This window comes from Silurus aristotelis (assembly GCF_946808225.1).
Source record: "Silurus aristotelis genome assembly, chromosome: 25".
Taxonomy (NCBI): Eukaryota; Metazoa; Chordata; class Actinopteri; order Siluriformes; family Siluridae; genus Silurus; species Silurus aristotelis.
Window position 1 is genome coordinate 17,089,206 of NC_139598.1, and position 20,137 is coordinate 17,109,342.

The 20,137-nt window shown below is 38.5% G+C and overlaps 1 protein-coding gene across 3 annotated transcripts in view; it reads left to right on the top strand.

Annotated features, from left to right (window-relative positions):
• Window positions 1-20,137, top strand: part of csmd3a (CUB and Sushi multiple domains 3a) — a 245,184-nt gene that overhangs the window by 16,028 nt on the left and 209,019 nt on the right. For all 3 annotated transcript variants that reach the window (XM_083529477.1, XM_083529478.1, XM_083529479.1), the window contains exon 2: window positions 11,375-11,597. In XM_083529477.1, the coding sequence (XP_083385603.1) occupies window positions 11,375-11,597 (223 nt within the window). The remainder of the gene's footprint in view (window positions 1-11,374; window positions 11,598-20,137) is intronic.

Sequence of the window (20,137 nt, forward strand, 5' to 3'; positions counted from 1 at the left end):
GAAAAAAACAAAAAAAAACACATAACCTGTAAACAAGACATGAGCATATTTTAATGCTTTCAGGTTTTCATGATAAAGAAGGTCTCTGAATTTGAAACTGGTCCATTACAGTGCATATGCAAAGCTTTTCTTTTTTCCCTCTTTTTCTCCATTTTCCTCACAGTGTGGATTAAATAGAACAGCTTTAAATGACCATGTGCAGAGAAGTGCATTCCCAGGAGCTCTTGTGTAAAAGGATGGAGGGTTAAAAAAAAGAGCTATAATAGGTCTGTCTACTGCTAATGTAGACCTGAGATCATCTTGTTGCTACACAACATTTTGAATCATTCCTAACTCATGTTTACCAGCCTCGTGTATTATTGTAGTCTGCGTACTGTAATATTTAATTTGACGTATATTAAATGTCTTATTTGTCATATTAACTTGAAGACGGGAAAAAAAATGAGGGAACATCTGTTTATATATATAGTAGACGCCATTTTATTGAAATTACATGATGTAATTCTGAATGGATAAAAGCGTAAATTTTTGGATTTGTTTTTTGTAGTAACTTCAACAGAAAACAAGTAGTTGGTAAGCAGAGAAACCAGGCACAGGCTGCGCTACTACAGAACTGTATACTGTGCAGTACATGTGCTCACTGTAAATGTGATACTGTATTTCTACGAATTTACACAAAATCCATCTCGCTGTATTCTTGCGAATGTTTTCTCTGTGTGTAAAGTGTGTGGGGGGATGATTTACTGCTTAAACAATAAAAAAAAAAAGCATTTTTGGGGTGGCATCCGTTTATTACGTTATATTTATTTATTTTTTTGTTTATCGCGATCGCGGTTTCGGAGCGTAACGTAAACGGGGGATTACTGTATATATACAGGGGCAACTCAATAAATTTTAATGTCATAAAAAAATTGTATTCAGTAATTTAACTGAAATTGTGAAACTCGTGTTTTTAATAAATTCAAATAAGTCTTTGTTTTTTTTATTGTGATGATTTTGGCTCACATGTAACAAAAAACCCAGAATCAGTATTCTACAGAAATGCAGTATAACACGAATATATATAAGATTTTTCAGCTTGTGCAGTTGCAGCAGGTTTGTGAGCTCAGACTAGCGCCCTCTCTGGCCATCCAATCAAAGTGCATGAAAATGTCGACTTTATTGAACGCCTGCTAGATGGCCACGTTGTCACGAACTCAAAATCTGATTGGTTAAAGCAATATGTTCTTTACGCTACAGGGTTAGAAACTGGCAAAGCTGAAATATGATTGGATAGAAACGTTAACATAAATATACACTCCTTGAAGCTGCGCGACTGAGAGAAAAGCTATATGAGGAAGAGAATAGACTATTTATAATTAAAATTATTAAAGAATAATTTTATACATATTCATGGCAAAAATATAAATTAAAATGTAAGTCAGTGATTCTGATAGTGTTTAGGCCAGCAGAGGAGATTGTGAAAATATGTGCTGATTTTGTGCTCATACGATGTGTTAGTAAAGTCAGGTACTGACGTCGTTCAGGTGAGGAGGCCTGGGGCGCAGTCAGTGTTCACATTCATCCCATTCGCGTTTTTCATTTACTACATTTTACTTTTTACTTTACTGCTCATGAATATTTATTTTAAGCTAATACCGATCCAGGAACCGATACTCTGCCCACTCAGTGTGCATGGATCATCATTCCAATGCCATTCAAAACTAAACTAGATCATACAGAGTCAGGAAAAATACGATATTATTAACAGATGAATTCTGTTTAATCAGGACTCATTCTGCTCACATTTGTGCAGGGTTTGGATGCTTCTAAAAGTTTCAAATGATTGTATTTTATAAACCAAGATGGCCAGAAGTAAAGAAAATCGGAGTAAAAAAAAAAAAAATCAATAAGCAGGAAAGGGCTGATGTGCTGATTGCAGAGGAAAGATTGCGCACACAGACTATATATATATATATATATATATATATACATATACAGTAATGCCTCGCCTATCGCGGGGTTACGTTCCAGACCCCCATGATATGCGAAAATCCACGTAGTGGCAACCTAATATGTATAGAGTACAGTATACACAATACCTGTATATCTTAAGGTTTTATAAACCGTCCCGACACCCATAAACCTTTCCTTTGCTCTTATATTTTCTCTGCTCTTTCAATATTCTTAAACCTACGTAATTTTTTACATAGAAAATTCTATATGGGTCCTCACCAGTGTAGATACAACTTGAATGATGTGGATGATGATGAATTAAGTGTGCACTACTAATGATGATGATGATGAAGCAAATGTACTGCATACCCAAGAAGAGCATTACAGCTCCTCTGAAAGCTTAATTTTTTAGACTAGAAAATGCTTATTTTACCGCAAAAATAATTCAAATAACTCTTAACAATACAAACAATATCTACCGCAAAATCCCGCGATACAGTGGAAAATCCGCAAATAAAATTGAAAAAAAGCTGAACCCTGAAGTGGCAAGGGATTATTGTGTATATATATATAATAAACACACACACTATCACACTTTGTTGGCCTGTTCACTGTCATTTGATGTTCTTAAAACTTTTATTAACTTCTAGGTTTCTAGAGTTTCTAGGAGTCTTGTCACAGGGCCGTCGGGCCGAAGCTCTTTATAAAACACACCGTCACCGTCACTGTGTATGTCACTGTCACTGCTACGAATTTAGTCGTCACTCTGCACACTCGAGGCGAACTTCCAGAATGTTTGCAAATGACAGTAAATGAAGATGTGATTCCCCTAACAAGGGCAGTGTTAAATCTTCTGAAGAAAAGCAACCCGATTAAAACACACACGCACACAGTGTTATGTTTCTCTAAAAAGTCATGCAACAGCTCAGATAGCAGTAAAAAAAAAATCTATAAAAAAAACAACAAAAATAGCCAGTAACAAATAGGTTTTATTGTTCTTGTCACATCTTTCCCTTTACTGCTGCGCTAACCTTTTTATTGCATGTGTGTATGATTTGTCCGGATGAATAAACCCTCACTGTTGTGATGTACAGCATTTCAGCCAGGTGTTTTCTCACCTCTTGAATTTCTGGGTGGGCTTCAGATGAGCTCCCAAACCCGATCTTAAATGAGTTTGATAAATAATTGAACAAATAAATCATCAAAGAATAAATAAATGTATGAGTCCACCAACAGAATAATATTGATGGATGGATGGATGGATGGATGGATGGATGGATGGATGGATGGATAAATGGTGGGAGGAAACCTACTTATTATTATATCTACATGAAGATATATCTTCATACTTTTACCACACTTCCATCCCATGCTTTACTTTCATAACTGGATGGATGGATGGATGGATGGATGGACGGATGGATGCATGGATGGATGGACGGATGGATGCATGGATGGATGGATGGTGGGAGAAAACCTACTTATTATTATATCTACATGAAGATGTCCATACTTTTACCACACTTCAATCCCATGCTTTAATTTCATAACTGGATGGATTGATGGATGGATGGATGGATGGATGGATGGATGGATGGATGGATGGATGGATGGTAGGAGAAAACCTACTTATTATTATATCTACATGAAGATGTCCATACTTTTACCACACTTCAATCCCATGCTTTACTTTCATAACTGGATGGATGGATTGATGGATGGATGGATGGATGGATGGATGGATGAATAAATGGATACAAGGATGGACTGAGCAATTGCTGATTAAGTAAATCTATTTATAGTACTATATGATCTACATGAAAAGATGCATGCCCATACTTTTCCATACAATTCCGTGCTTCACATTCATAACTGGATGGTTGGATAGATGGATGCAGGCGGATTAATAGATCGGTGGATGGACTGATTCATTGATGGTTGTACAGAGATATGTATGAGTTGATTAAGGAGAGCAGTAACTGTAAAATTGTTTACATGAATAGAGTCAAGTCAAGTCAAGTTTATTTGTATAGCGCTTTTCACAACAGACATTGTCTCAAAGCAGCTTTTACAGAAAACAACAGTGAAGGTGAATGGTGTGCGTTTGTCCCTGATGAGCAGCCGTGGCGACAGTGGCAGGGAAAAACTCCCTTAGATGATATGAGGAAGAAACCTTGAGAGGAACCAGACTCAAAGGGGAACCCATCCTCATATGGGTGACATCAAGAGTTTGGTCATAAATCTTTCAACAATTTATAGACAATTTATAGCAATAGACAGATGCTGTGCAGTTTCTAATAAACTAATGTTTTACTGATGGATTAGTGGATGGATGGATGGATGGATGGGTTGAAGCATGAATAAACTGAAAGATTAATGAAATTGAATAAATGGGTGGATGGATTTCTACGAATAAAAAATGGTCAAAAGCACCTTGACACTTTATTAAACATATAGAACATCTTAAAGATGTCCTTCAAGAAATATTAACGCTGTCACCAATTCTGTATCATCAAATTTGGGTTTATTACCAAAGATTACGTCCAGGTATTTGTAATGTTTAACAGCTTCCACTGCTCATAATTTAATATCCTCCCAGTTTCCACTTGTCTTTGAGGAACCAGCAGCATATCTTTCATTTTTACTGCAGATTAGATTTCAATTTGCAGCGTTTAGCAGACGCCCCTATATGGAAGGAGTTATCGAAGTGCTTTTCTATTTTCTGTATCTGCTTGTGCAAATAGATTTAGGGTTAGAGCGCTCATAAAGCTGAAACCCTTGTAGGAGAGAAAAAATGCAAATCAAGACATTTAATGTGGACTTAAGTGTTTGCTGATTTGACATTGAAACAGTCAAGGGCAGTTTTTTTCAACACCTTAGTTGTCTTGCTTGTCTCATTGGTTGTTTAAGTTGTTCTTATGACTGGAAGAAAACTTGGTGGTATAGCAGAATAATTAGCATTAGGGTGGTTTATGTGCTCCTCACAGTGATTTATCAGTGCCAACAAATTTTTTATTTGTATATGTGACCAGACTGGAGATTGAATGAAATCAGACAACAGAGACTCCACTGGTTACTTTTTATTCGGAAACAATAAAAAGTACAAATTTATAAAGAAACCTGCCAGTCAAAGGGGCTCGAAAAAAGTGTTAATCATGTTAATCACAAGAAACAAACACGTATTAAACCTTATAACGAGAGCTCCAGCAGAACCCACGTCTCGTCGTCCTCGCTTACGTGGACTGAAGGAGTGTAAAATAATAATTATATAATTGTGTAATGGCAATAAAGTAATAAAAACAATAAGACTACAAAGATCTACACAAGATCCATGATGTTCAATCAGGAAGGGGTGTGTGAGGGAATTCGGTTGGTTTGATGTTTGGATGCAGCATGTAGCATAAATGTATGTGATTATGGAAAATGATCCCCCAACTATCTTCTCAGCTGTTCTCACATTCCTGTATACAGACATGGTGCAATTTTCATACACCTTCTCAGGATGTTCTTGATGTTTGTCTGAGGGATGTGGTGAGAATAGGTGATGGGAGCTGTGCTTTTCTTAGCCGTTACAGAAATATGTGCTGCACTACTTTCTTGATTATGGAGCTGGTGTTGAGGAACTCAGTAAAGTTGTCTACCTGGTGAAAAATGATTTGGAGCACCTGATGATCACAGGTCACAGAGTGGATGTTTTGAGTTTTGTTGAGATCAGAAACATTTATTTTGTCTATGTTGTGGCTGCACCAGTCGATTAGCTGCTGCACCTCCTCTCTGTTTGCTGACTCATTGCTGTTGCTAAAGCACCACGGTTGTGTCTTCAGTGAGCTTAATGATATGATTTGAGCTGTTCAGTGCTGTAGAGTCAGGAGTGAGCTGAGATAACAGCATTGAATCTAACACACAGGCCTGCGGGACTCCAGTGCTCAATGTAGTCTCAATTTGCTCTTATAATTCCTTCCACTCTTCTAGGAAGATGTTCCCCTAGATTTAAAGTGTGCTTGTGGATATTTGTGTTCATCAGCCACAAGGGTGTTATGAAAGGCAGGTACTGATGTAGGTGATGTGAGGAGACCTGGGGTGCAGTCAGCATTCATATTCATCCCAAAGGTGTTCAATAGGGATGAGATCAGAGCTCTATAGCAGGCCACTCAAGATCTTTCTCTCCAAATCATGTAAATCAGATCTTAATAGAGCTCACTTTGTGCACAGCGGCATCGCCATGCTGGAACAGGTTTGGGTTTTCAAGTTCAAGTGAAAGCAAAAATGTATATAGCGAATCTAAAGACGTCCTGTACAATTGCACAAACTTTCAGCTTTGTGAATCAAAACCACATATGGCAGGAAAGGACAGGTGTCCCAATGCTCGTCCATATAGTGTTGCTTCCAGTCCAGACTGGCGGTGGATATTGTTACAGAGGGAGGTGTTCAAGACAGCAGGCTCAACTTAGGGAGATAATTGTGTTGGATGCTGAACTGAAATCTTCTGTATGAACAGCATTAATACCTAGATGCTGTGTCTAAGGACTAGATGAAGTCTCTGTTAAGAAATTGGTATGGTATTAAAACTACAGGAGGTCAAGTAGGAGCAACAGGTTCTTAATGAGCATAATGTCAACCATGTTAAAGAACTTTATAATAGGTGTGAGTGCAAATAGAAGATAATCAATAAGGCAGGAGAATGAAAACATTTTCTGCATGGGAATGGTGATCATGCTCTTAAAACATGTTACACATCTTATGACCACTTTGCCAGGTACAGTTTCCAGGCTAGGAGCTTTCTATGGGTTGGCCCAGAGTTTTCCTTATATCAGCCAGAGTACGAAACTGTATCTGGTTGTCTAGAGCATGGATGGGTCTTCTCACCACTGCCTCATTCTGTGCATTAAACTCAGTGATGTAAATGTAATTCGTTACAGTACTTAAGTCTCTTTTTCATGTATCTGTACTTTACTGACGTATTTCCATTTAGGAAGACTTTTTTATTTATTTGCATAAAAACGTAACCAGTCAAAGACGCAGCGATTCACCAATCAGGGTCAAGCGCTCGCTCTTTTTTAAACTTATTTTTATTGGTGTATCTACTGATCACCAACATACAGTTCAGCATCATTTCAAAAGCAAGCAGAACACTTAGAGAAGAATAAATGATTAATCTCCAGACTTGAACTCACCACAACACACGTGACCTCATTTAAATGATTTTTTTAATTTATTTTTTTTGTAGTTAAAAAGAAGGTTTTGGGCTCATGAAAATTGTAATAGAAATCAATTAGTGTTTGACTTATTAATATCATTTTATTTATAGATCAGTGTGCTGAGAGTCGCATTCGAGTCTTTTCACATAAACTGAGTTGATTACGGAAAGAGTCCTTTACCAAAAATTATAATAGGAACATTAAAGTCATAATAAATTATAATACTTTGAATAATTGAGTACATTTGAAAGCAAATACTTTTGTTCTTTTACTCAAGTGAAGGGACACTTTTACTGGAGTCACATTTTACAGAGTGGATCTTTACTTTTACTCAACTACATCGTTCTTCTTCCACCACTGCTCAATACCACAGAACTAAATCACTTCTGTTTTTGATTTTGAAATTCTGAATTCTTTGAATGTATGCATGCTTTGTTTTTGACACATATACATTCATGGCATTTGTGAGAAGCCCGTAACAATAGCGACTTACAACTAAGCAGTTGAGGGTTAAGGGCTCGAAGTCTCAGTCTCAAATTGGTGGTGCTGGAATTTGACCTTCTGACCTTCCATTCCATAGTACAGTGGATAAGCACTGAGCTACAGTAACACCCTGAGAAAAACAGGGAGAAATAATCACGAGTGATGCTGTGATGTTTCCTTAGCAAGAGCATTAACTCGCATGAGGAAAGTCACCTGAGAAAGTGAGTCGAGACATAAGCAATCGATCCCAGATTAACGGATCAGGTATCTTTTACTAAACACCACCTATTCAAACTTCCTTGTAATAAACACGACAGGATAAAACAATGAATTACATTGTACATTAAACACAATAATGAAACATAATGAAATATGGCTTTGTATGTTGAACAGAACTCTGACCGTATGAACTTTGTCTTAATGTTAATGTCTGCTGGATAGTGTGAAGAATACGAAGAATACTACTCGTTACACTACCAGCTCCCTTTATTGCTCTTAGGGTTCTTAGGGTTCTTATCACCTTGCTCTGAATGTAAAGTCCCAGGACCCTCAGCAGCTCCTGCACCTTTGGGTGAAAAACAATAAAGCAAAGATATCTTACATAGCAGTAGCTATAGAATGTTGGTACACCTATCCCGAGCGGAGCGATGCAATCGTTTAAGTAATCAATCAAAGATGCATTGCTGCAATTAACAACAACAAACAATGAACAACACTTAGCCTATTTGTTCCAGCGCTCCAGAGGATTCACCTAACGCTCTTTTCTCCCAAGTATTTAAACGTCAGTTTAATTGCTGCTGTCTCGCACTCTCCACTCTGATTCTCAAGACTACTAATCAAGGTTAAATGCAAATCTCATTGACCGTCACTGTAAAAGACTCAGCAGTAAAAACACTCCCGTTTTTTTTTTTCTTCAGTCTTTTATGTTTGAACGATGGTTGAGAAGCACGAATGAAGCTCAGATTAGACGCAGGGAAATTCATGGCATTGTGTTTTCTGTTTGTTTGTTTGTTTGTTTAAGTGGATGATCCTTTTGTCAATCATTAGCGGTGGGAAAATCTCGAGCGCAGCTTTTAGAAGCCTTTTGGGATCGATGGTAATGTGTTTGGCAGGAGAAATTTTGCGAGCGCCCACGCGAAGCTTGAGAGATACAGAGCAAATGATTGGAAATTCAAAATGATTGAAATATTTAAATGCTATTTTTTTTTTTTTTTTTGCTTTATGCAGAGTAACGCATGACTGTAGACGTTTTAGAGAGAGAGAGAGAGAAAGAGAGAGAGAGAGAGAGAGAGAGAGAGAGAGAGAGATGAGGTCGTCTGGGTGGCCATGAGTCAGCATGAACCTTTAAACCTGAACCCATTCTGTCTTTACTCTCAGACTAAAAGATAGACAGATAGGGATGTCAGAGAGGCACAAAGGGAAAGCAAACCAGAAAGAAGAGAATGACACAGGGATGGAGAAAGAACAACAAAATAAGAGAGAAACAGAAGAATTTAGCAAAATACAATGCAAAGAAAAATAAAAGAAATGAGAGAGAGAGAGAGAGAGAGAGAGAGAGAGAGAGAGAGAGAGAGAGAGAGAGAAGGTAAGATATAGTCAGAAATGCACAAAGGGAAACTAGAGAATAAGAAAGACACAGAGATCGATGGAGAGAGAAATGGAGAGAGAGAGAGAGAGAGAGAGAGAGAGAGGAATACAGATGCTGAGAGCTAAACAATGGGACACAGAAAAAGAGACTGAGAAAGTTGGGCAGGGACAAAGTGGCCGAAAGAGTGTGTAAAACAGAAAAGAGTAGGACAGAGTGAGAGAAGGATTCATAAAGAAAGAGATGGAGGGAGGTGATGAGAGAGAGAAAGCAAGTCAGATAAATAGACTGATTCACAGAGAGGCAAGAGTGGAGAAGGATAGAGAAAAGACAAATGATAAATTAAGCAAGATCTAGGGTGAATAAAAGTAAGAAAATATGAGAGAGAGAGAGAGAGAGAGAGAGAGAGAGAGAGAGAGAGAGAGAGATAAGAAGTTAGAGAGGCACAACTGGAGAGCAAACAAGAGAAAAAGAGAAAGACACACATATATATATATATAGAGAGAGAGATCGAAAGATAGAGAGACACACACACATAGAGATGTAAGAGTTGAAAAATAGGAGACAGAGAAAGAGAGAAAGAAACTGGACAGGGCAGAAAGCGTGTGGGAGACGGAACAGAAGTAGGACAGAGTAAGAGATGGATTCACACAGAAAGTGAAGGAGGGAGGGGATGAGAGAAAAAGTAAGTCACGTCAATAGAAATATACTTTAGAATGATGTAGAGGGAGGGAAGGATGAAGAGAGAGAGAGAGAGAGAGAGAGAGAGAGAGAGAGAGAGAGAGAGAGGAAAAACGAAATATGAGAGATGATAGAAAAACAATGCAAAATAAATAAAAGTAAGAGGGAGGGAGAGGGAGAGGGAGAGGGAGAGGGAGAGAGGGAGAGAGAGAGAGAGAGAGAGAGAGAGAGAGAGAGAGAGAGAGAGAGAGAGAGAGAGAGAGAGAGAGAGAGAGAGAGGCACTGGAGAGCAAACTATGAAAAAATAAAGAAAGAGAGAGAGATGCACCCAATAGAGATGCTGAGATAGAAAAAATGGTAGACCGAGAAAGAGACAAAGAAAGTTGGACGGAGACAAAGAGGTGTAGAATAGAGTGAGAGAAGAATTGCAGGGATGGAATGAAAAAGAGAAATTCAGTCATAGATATATATATACAGCTACAGAGAGAGAGGGAAACAGAGATAGGGAGAAAGAAAACTGAGAGAGAGAAAAAGTCACATTTAGAAAAAAAATGAGAGTGATAGAGAGAAGGTGAGAAAGAGACATTTTTGGAGTAAATCGGAGTAAAACAGAGTGAGAGAATGATGAGAGTGGAGAGATGGATGGAGTGAATGAGAGAGAGAAAGTGAGTGGATAGGGATAGAGAGATAGAAAAACAAAGTGAGAGCGAGAGTCACATTTAGAGAAATTGAGTGTGATTATAGAGAAGGTAGGAGACACAGAAATAAAGACGACAGAGTGAAAGAAGGATGTGGATCGGAAGGTCAACAAGTTCAAATCCCGGCATCACCAAGCTGCAGCTGTTGGGCCCTTGAGCAAGGCCCTTAACCCCTCAAGGGCCTCAGCAGTAAGTCGCTTTTAGCTTTCTGCCAAATGCAATAAATGTGAATGAATTTGCAAAGAAAGAGATAATGAATGAATGAATAAAATGATGCAGAGGTGGACGGTGACAAAAAGAGAGGAACATCTAAAGGAGAGAGAATCAAAGAGGGAGAGTCACACAGACTGAGATGAACAGAGACAGAAACATAATGAAAGAGAGAGGGTAAAAAAAGGGAAAGGGGGAAAGAGAGGAGAAAGAATCTACCGTAAAGGCTAATTACTTCTAAGGGAAGTGCTGAAGGATAAACAGAGAAGTTGAATTGATGCTGCATGCTGTTGCTGGGCGATTTACTTTACTGTCACTGATAAAAGCCTCTCGTTCACCTCTCCCAGGCTTCCAGGCGGATTTCCTCCTCTGTCCTTTTCCTGAACTGTGAAGGAGAAAACCTTTTTTTTCCCTTCTCTCTTTCATTTCTATTCAAATCACAAACCATGAAATGAATCCCTCAGCATCGGCGCCGTCTTCTTCAGCGCTTAAACACGGAAGCCGAACGGGAAAGACAGGAAGCCGATCGAACGGCGCTTAACGATCTGACGCTCTTTTTTTCCTCTTTTCCTTCTGTCCCCCAGGTTTCATTTACACATGCGGTGGGATGTTCAAAGGCAAAAACGGGACCATAGAAAGCCCCGGATTTCCACACGGATACCCGAACGGAGCGAACTGCACTTGGGTTATTGTTGCAGAGGAAAGGAATAGAATTCACATCGTTTTTCAGTCCTTCGCCGTGGAGGAGGAATACGACTTTTTATCGTTATACGACGGCCATCCGCACCCCGCCAACTTTAGAACAAGGTACACCTTTTTCTTCAACTTGCTCTGCTTTTCTTTCAGATCATTTCTGAGGAAAAAACTAAACAAAAAAAATTTATGTTGTCATGACACTATGATGCACCATAACAGCTTATAACTTTTTATAAGGGATGATGCTGCATGGTTTATTTCAGTTGAAGTAGAAATAATATAGTTTGAGATAATAGTTGATAGTTTGAGTATTACTCTTCTATTAATGCACTTACTATGAAGGCCATATGCATGTTGACACATTCATATGACATTATTCACTGCTTTAGTTGTGTTTATTAATTGTTTAAAGAATGCATTATACAGCAAAAAGTGCTTGAAACACATTATAATCACCATGTCATAATGTAAACAAAGTGTGAATCGGTGATACACAACATGGACAAACGTTTTGCTAGACCTGACTTTTCCAACCATATGTGGTTCTTCTATTCAACTGTTACCACAAAGTTGGAGACATACAATATTATATGATGTCTCTGGGTGCGGTAGCATAAAATATTTCCTTTACATGAACTAGGAGACCCAAACCTGTCCGAGCATGACAATGCCCCTGTGCACAAAGCCAGCTCCATGAAAATATACTTAACATGGTTTGGATATTTTTGGAAGATCTCCTGCTATAGAGCTCCACACCTTTGGGATAAATGTGAACGCTGACTGCACCCCAGGCCTCCTCACACACAGCAACCAGAGCAAGAGCACACCCACCACCATGCTTCATTCGGTAACGAAAGTCTTCGGCTGTGCTGTTCAGGACTCGCTCAATAGAAAAAAAGTGTGCTGTTGGATGTGAGGGAAGAAGAACCTTGTTCAGAAGGTAACATATAAACATGTCCTGCTGTAGTCTTCGTCGCTGTTGTTGTTCTTGATGTTCAGGTTCAGACTTGGTATCGGATTTTGGATCAGATATGTATGGCTGGTTACGACTATAAAGATTTTGTTCCCGTTTATTTATAGAACAGCTTGCAGACGATCGCTATGCTTAATCTGCTTTTAGCCCCGCCCACTCCATGCCTCCAGGAGCTAGACGGTCTTTTTAAAAAATCTGATTAAACTAAAGACTTTTCAGAGATGCAATACTACTGTATAGGGCCTCAAGATAAATACAAGATTGGCTGAAACTGTGTGTGTGTGTGTGTGTGTGTGTGTGTGTCCTCTTTAAAATAATGCATTATGAGCATTAGTTATAACACTTTGTGTCACCACTGTATAATATCACAATTGACTAGAGGCTTGGTGCTATGAACACTATTAATAACGCATCATGTCAATTATTCAAAACATGTAATCAAGCTATCAATGAAGCGGAATAGAATTTAATAAATAATTACCACATTATAATGCTTTAAGTATGCATTATGACATGGTATAGATGTTCATTGTGTATTGCAAATCTAACCTTGGTAGTAAATATTACCAATTAATCCCTTTTAGCTAGCAGAATAAGCGTACCTGGAGCATTTTATTAACACTATTTCATGTTTATAAGACTTGTAGAAGTACTTTATTGCAAATGAACAAAAAAAATAATTTTTAGACAGATTGCATTCAATTCTATTGATATATATATATTTTTTCAGGTTTGGAGGTTAAATTAAATACTATGTAGGTAAAATATAGCCATAAAATACCATATCGGTCTTTGCACCTTTATTTCAAAGTATTTTGTAACATTATAACATGAATTATGGGACTGAATATGAGTTAGGGAAGCCTTGTGATACACCGATGGCCTTATTACTGTGAGTTTTCCGCCAAGATTTGTTCTGCTGCGTATTTTCAGCATCAATGTCACCCAGGCTTTCGGATCCAACTTCCACTTTGGAACGTTCCCACACCTTGTTCGTGCGAGCGAAAAGGTCACCTGGGTGAACGCACTGTAATGTGGCCGATGGCTGAAAACCATAAACTGCCCCTGCACGCTAATTGCTCTCATGCCGAGTTAATTATTGCATGGAACCGTGCTGGTTTTTCCGAAACGGTGACGCAAGTGCAGGAAGTGCTGACAACTTTCAGAGCTTTACCCATAATCGCTAATCACGCTAATAAAATCCCTCCCGCTTTGAACCAGTCATTCAAATGTAGGCGCTAATTATGAGCCTAACCTTCGCAAGTGAATATTCAGTGTTTACCGAGATGCAAACGCTCTTCGAGCTGCATGATAAAACGGGGCACGTCATTAAAAATGGATGCTGGTTGTTTTGCTAATAATTTCTTAACAATATCCTGTAGCATCGCTCCCACACAAAACACTTTGAGAAGAGGAAGCAATGATAGCAAATATGCCTCTTGTAGTCGAATGAAATGCTTTGAAAGAGAGAGAGAAAAAAATCCACACTTTTGAAAACAGCAGCAGCGAATTTCCTCCTAATTAGGGACCCGATGTAATTACCGTTAAGGCTTTTTTTTTTTTTACGGCAACAGGACTTTACACCAACAATGAGCTGAAAGAGGCCCTGTATGTCCTGAGCATTAGCAGGCCACTAATGAGGAAGGAAGTGCTGGAGTGAAAGAAGGTCCTGTCAGTAAATCAGCCTGATCAGATCACTCTGTCCGCACACTGGTGCTGTTGGACGGTAATTGAGTTTCTTTTTTTGTGTAGATGTTTGTTTGTTAATCCCCTAATCCATGGTGGTAAATTGCGAAGATGCTGCCATTAAGGTCGGGAAATGAAAAGTAACTAATCGCTAATGAATAGTAATTTCAGCCAATTCGGCTAATTCGTTTGTCCAACATGGCTCTGTTTAGTTGATTGTCATCGTAGAGGCAGAATTCCTTTGTCTTTTTCGAAGAAATGTTATGTGGCATCAAGTTCGCATTTAAATTTGCCAAAGAAGCTAAAGAATAAACATCATGGCAAACGAAAGCGTTCTTTTTGATAACCGACACCTCAAGCCTTTATAGGCCATTCATAACCTGTCTTAATGCATTCATAAGTTATTATATACTGTACGTTAATCTGTAACGGATTTTCAAATGCGAAACGTTTAGAATTCATTCATTTCTACCTGAAGAGCGCATTCAAAGCAGCATTAAAGAGATGAAATGGTTGTGTAAAAGAATGTTATAATGCGTTATGACGCTAACTGAACACAGTGTTTATAATACGTTATATCACTGAAAAAATTCTATTCCAGTTTGAGATTGAATTTCTGGACATGAAGCCATCTGGTATTATTTCATAAGGAAAACCAGGTGCTTGAATTTGTTGTCAGTGTTATGACATGTTATGAACACTTTATGCGTTTTGATTAACGTAATCATTTGTAATAAAGATATAGCTCTGGCATTTTTTTTGTGTAATAACAATGAGTTAAATAGTATGCTTTATAAGCGCATTATGACTTGCAGATGTTTTTGCATGTTGTGGTCAAATGCAGAGGCAAATCATGCAAGATCATGGTTGGTGCCACCTCCAACACTCAAAAAAAGAGGGATAAATACAAGAATAAACACTCCAGAGTATCTGCAATGGCACCCCTATGTCATATGTATGTTGGCTGCAAAGAACCAGACTGGGCTGGAAATTTCATGTGTGTCAAAACTGGTGTCCTTGGAGTGTATGGTGTACAGCAGCTCAGAATTGCAATGTGAAGAAGGGTTACCTAGAACTTAGAAAGCGTTATAACAGCCTTATGTCAACTTAACATGCGAACACATTGGTCCTGAGTTAATTCGAGTTTCTTTGGCGTGTAATTGTGCATTTAAAAAAAAAAAAAAAAAAAACATTGTGATATTCTGTTCTGCTGCTTCAGAAACTGGAGGTGGAGATGCGTGTGTGTGGGTGTTTGTGTGTGTGTGTGTGTGTGTGTGTGTGTGTGTGTGTGTGTGTGTGTGAGTGTTTGTGTGTGTGTGTGTGAAGAGCAACCTATCATTAACAGATGACAGGAACTTGCATGTTGGTTCCTTGTTCATCTAATGGAGCCAAAAATAGCACCAGAGCTCCTTTTTTAATGCCTGAGAGCTAAATAACTTTAAAACGAGAAAACGAGCCTGGATAATCTGTTACTTCTAAATCCCAGCTTGGTGGGACGTTCTATTCATTACAACATGCCAGATATTAATGAAGAAAAAAAGGTGCTAAAAAAAGAAAAGCACTTTTTTTTTTTTTTTTTTTTTTTTTTTCTTTCTTCTTTCATTCTTTTGGATGAATGTAGCAATGCAATCGACCTTGACTGGTTCGGGCAATGATGAAATTGCGACGCACTTGAAAATGTACACAGTGCATTTTTTTCCTGTATCTCCTGGATATCAGTATGTTTTATTAGCCAGGCTTTTTGCATAAATCGATATTTTCTCTACATTGAAAGTAAGTGTGCGGTTCATTATTAGATATTATATCATCGCATCCGTCTCTTGAAGTGTAGCAGTGAATGCCAGCAGTTCCTGGTCTCTGCTGCAGATCTCATCGAGGGCCAATGGAGACTTGATTCTTGGCTTGATGACACTTTTGATTTCAATGGAACGCTTTGTAAATGATATATGAGCGCTAATAATGCTTTATTAAGCTACAGTGATGTGTTACATATCATTGGATGGCTTACAAAGTTGTTGCTGTTGTGTGCCGTCACTACTGATTGCTCTCAGTATAATTTCTATTATATTTACGATGTTAAATTGTTCACTCTGATTGGTCGGAATCGAGACAGGAGTTCCAGCTGTAAATCCTAGGGTTAATGCAAAAGAATATATATAATTTAAAGTTATTTGTATAGTGTTTTTTCATTTGCAATACTTTTGTTTTTGCTTAAATTCCGTATTTATAGATTATATGGTCAAGTTTTGGGACTTCTGACTTTTCCAGCTATACTGCATGTGATTCTTTATTCTCTGCAATTATAAAGGATGTCTTTAGATGCGATGTCATGAAGTTTTCTCTTCAGTTGAACTAAAAGACTCGAACCTGTTCCAGCATCGCAACGCCCTCATGCACAAAGCCAGCTTCAAGTCAAGTCAAGTCAAGTTTATTTGTATTGCGCTTTTCACAACAGACATTGTCTCAAAGCAGCTTTACAGAAATCAACAGTTAAGGTGAACGATTTGTATTTATCTCTGATGAGCAGCCGTGGCGACTGTGGCAAGGAAACACTCCCTTAGATGTTATGAGGAAGAAACCTTGAGAGGAACCAGACTCAAAAGGGGAACCCATCCTTATTTGGGTGACATCAAGAGTTTGATCATAAATCTTTCAACAATACAGAACACTGGAGAGCTTCATGAAGATATGATTTACATACATCTTACAAGCAGGGTTTATGAGACATTATACATTCAGGGGCAAATCAATTCTACTTCACTTTAATATCTTTAACTGGATATTGTTATGGATCAATATTTTAAAAACAAGTTCCATGTTTTCTGTACAATTTCCTGAAAATTTGATATATTTTTTTTTTATTTAAAAAAAAAAAAGGGAAAAAAGCCAGTTTGTAAAATACTACATGTGGTGTTTTGTGGAGTTTTTTTGTACTAATTCTAATCCATTCTTTTATTTAACAATATTATATATATATTACAGATGGTCACCGGGTTACGATGGTTTGACTTACTATTTTTAGATCTTACGATGACGATAGATAAAAAAAAAAGGACATTTTGCGCAACAGGCAGCAGCGTACGATGATACGTCGGACGCGCAGCCAGGATGGGCGTATCTCTCGCCCTGTGAGATGCCCCACACTTTTGCTAGCAGTCGACAAAGTTGTCTTAGTGTGTATTTGTTTACAGTTGCAAACAGCAATTTTATTGATAAAAGCATGTCTTTCAAGTGCTCAAGTATGTCTCCTGCTTGAAGTGAAAAAAAGAAGAGAAAAGCCATCGTTTTAGAGCAGAAAATGGAAATGATAAATCCTGCTGTCACCGTCACAGTCATAGCACCATCTTTGACATCTACACAAGTAGAGGACTACCTGTATATTACAAACATTGCCTTTTGTCTAACATGTTTAGCAATTCCGATAAAGCCTTATGAATGCGTTATGAAGTTGTTACGAATGTATCTGAATATATATATATATATATATATATATATATATATATATATATATATATATATATATATATACTGTATAAATGTATAAATATTCACTTTAAATATTGTGAACTATACAGAGCATTATCATTTTTATTACCCTCGTCTCACTGCACTGCTTTCTTGTTAAAAGTTCTCATTCCGACAAATCAAAGCTCACTGGCTCGTTTTGTTGGAGCCGACACATTTTGAAGTTTTTACCCCCTAGAGAAACGAGCCTTGTCCCTTTAAAGATTGTGGATCGCCGCTTTCTTTAATTAGTTCTCTTTCCGGGAAAAAAAAGGGGAAAGAAAAATAAATTGCAATGAAGAAAGAATGGACTGATATCTCTAATGACTAATGGTGATTGTCCACAGAGCGGCTGAAATAATGCATGGATAGGCTGGGCTTTTTTTCCCCATTTTATACACAGGGTGTTAATACACACACACACACACACACACACACACACACACACACACACACACACACACACATATATATATATATATTCATTCATTCATTCATTCATTCATTTTCTCCCGCTTATCCGTAATTCGGGTCGCGGGGGAAGCAGTCTAAGCAGGCCCCCGCCTTCGACTGCTGCCCAATCCTCACAGCACCGTCCCTTACGGTCCCTCCTGCAGGTGGTGAGCCCACGGGAATATATATATATATATATACAAATTTAAATAATCCTTATTCTCATAATAAGCTCTCACCGCTGCAGCCCGGGTTCGATCCCCGGTCAGGGAACCAACCCCAGTCGTTAAGGTTGCACAAGCCTCAGTGCCGGTCCCAAGCCCGGGTAAATGGGAAGGGTTGCGTTAGGAAGGGCATCCAGCGTAAAAACATGTACCAAATCAAACATGCGACTGGTCCGCTGTGGCGCCCCCTAATGGGAGAAGCCGAAAGAAAGTTATTATTCTCATGATTTGCTACGCTTGTAATTAGATGCACAGAATCATTAGTAACAACTTATTCTAAGGCGCCTACTGCGTTCACATGTGGGTTCAAAAGTTTGGAGCAAAAAACTCGACGGTCTTTCGAGCAGATGGATAGATTAACAATAACTACACTTCAGCAGTATGAACTATATACTGTAGATAAATGTTTAAGCACATCTGGCCATAAGATTGGTATGTGTATCTTTATGAACATCCTTTTTTACGTTCAATCCCCATTTGCTTTTATAATATCCTCCAGTCTTCTGGGAAGATGTTTCACTAGATTTTGGAGTGTGCTTGTCGAGATTCAGCCACAACGGTATTAGTAAAGTCAGGTACTGATCTAGTTAAGGTGGTCTGGGGTTTAGTTCACAATCATTTCAAAAAGGTGTTCAATAGGGTTGAAAAGGTGTTCTATAGGAGATCTTCCACCTCATCCAACTTATGGATTTGTGCACAGGGGCATTGTGATGCTGGAACAGGTTTGGGTCTTCAAGTTTAATTGAAGGGACAATTTGCACATCCAAAAACATCCGATTCTGTGCCTCAGATCAATACATTCTCTTAAATGAAATTAGTAGCATATTATATATTTGGCATTACAGAGTTTCATATTTATATCTGCACAGTAAATGCATTTCCAACACGTGCATTGCCTTCCCACTTCCTTGTTCCTCAAAGTGCGTGATAAATCTTGCAATTCTTTTCAGTCAGCAGTAAACCTGCTTGAGAGGCATATGACTATGAGAAAAAACAAAACAATGGAATGTTATGGCGAAGCCCTGAACTCCATTCTGGAAGTTATCCAGAAAAGTCATCAGAAAAAGGCAAAGAAAAAGACATATTTTCTCTACTTCATGACACAGGTTTTCAGACCTCTCTTTAGGAGAGATCTATCCGTCAGAGAAATTCAGACAGATGCACCTGACACATCGCTTATCCAATAACTCTCCGACATCGCGATTCGTCTTTCTTTCTGTTTTCCCGACACCGACCCCCGAAATCGTTTCACAGGCATCTCATGGCACGAGAACCAAACCGCACTCTACTAGAAGTAGACGGCCACTAACACTCTCCTAGAAGTGTTCACTTAAATTGCTCGATCTCATATGCCCCCCCATCCCACCCCTGAAGCCCCACAAAGCCACCCGGGCTTCGAATAAAGTGTCACACTGTTAATTGTGTAATTTTTTTTTTTTCGCTCGCTCGCCGCGAGAATGTAAAGACTTGATTAATTGGCGATCCCTGGTGACCCGCAGTACTTATTAAATTTAAATGTCATACTCTGGCAAACACAATATCTCACAATATGCCAGAGCGAATCAAGCAAATTAATCACGTCCTGTTTGTTTTGGTGGGCGAAAGGCCGACTTTCGGAGTTGTCGAGCTAATTATATGGTCCAGTGCTACACGTGGAGCAGCCACACTCCTTTGTTTAATTTAAAATGGAAGTACATACATCTCTATTACGTGGAACAAAATTGCCGGTGTGCAGAAATGTAAAAAAAAAAAAAGCCAATATATTGTATAGTTCTGCGCACGTATTAGTTACAGTGGTTCGAATCAGCGTC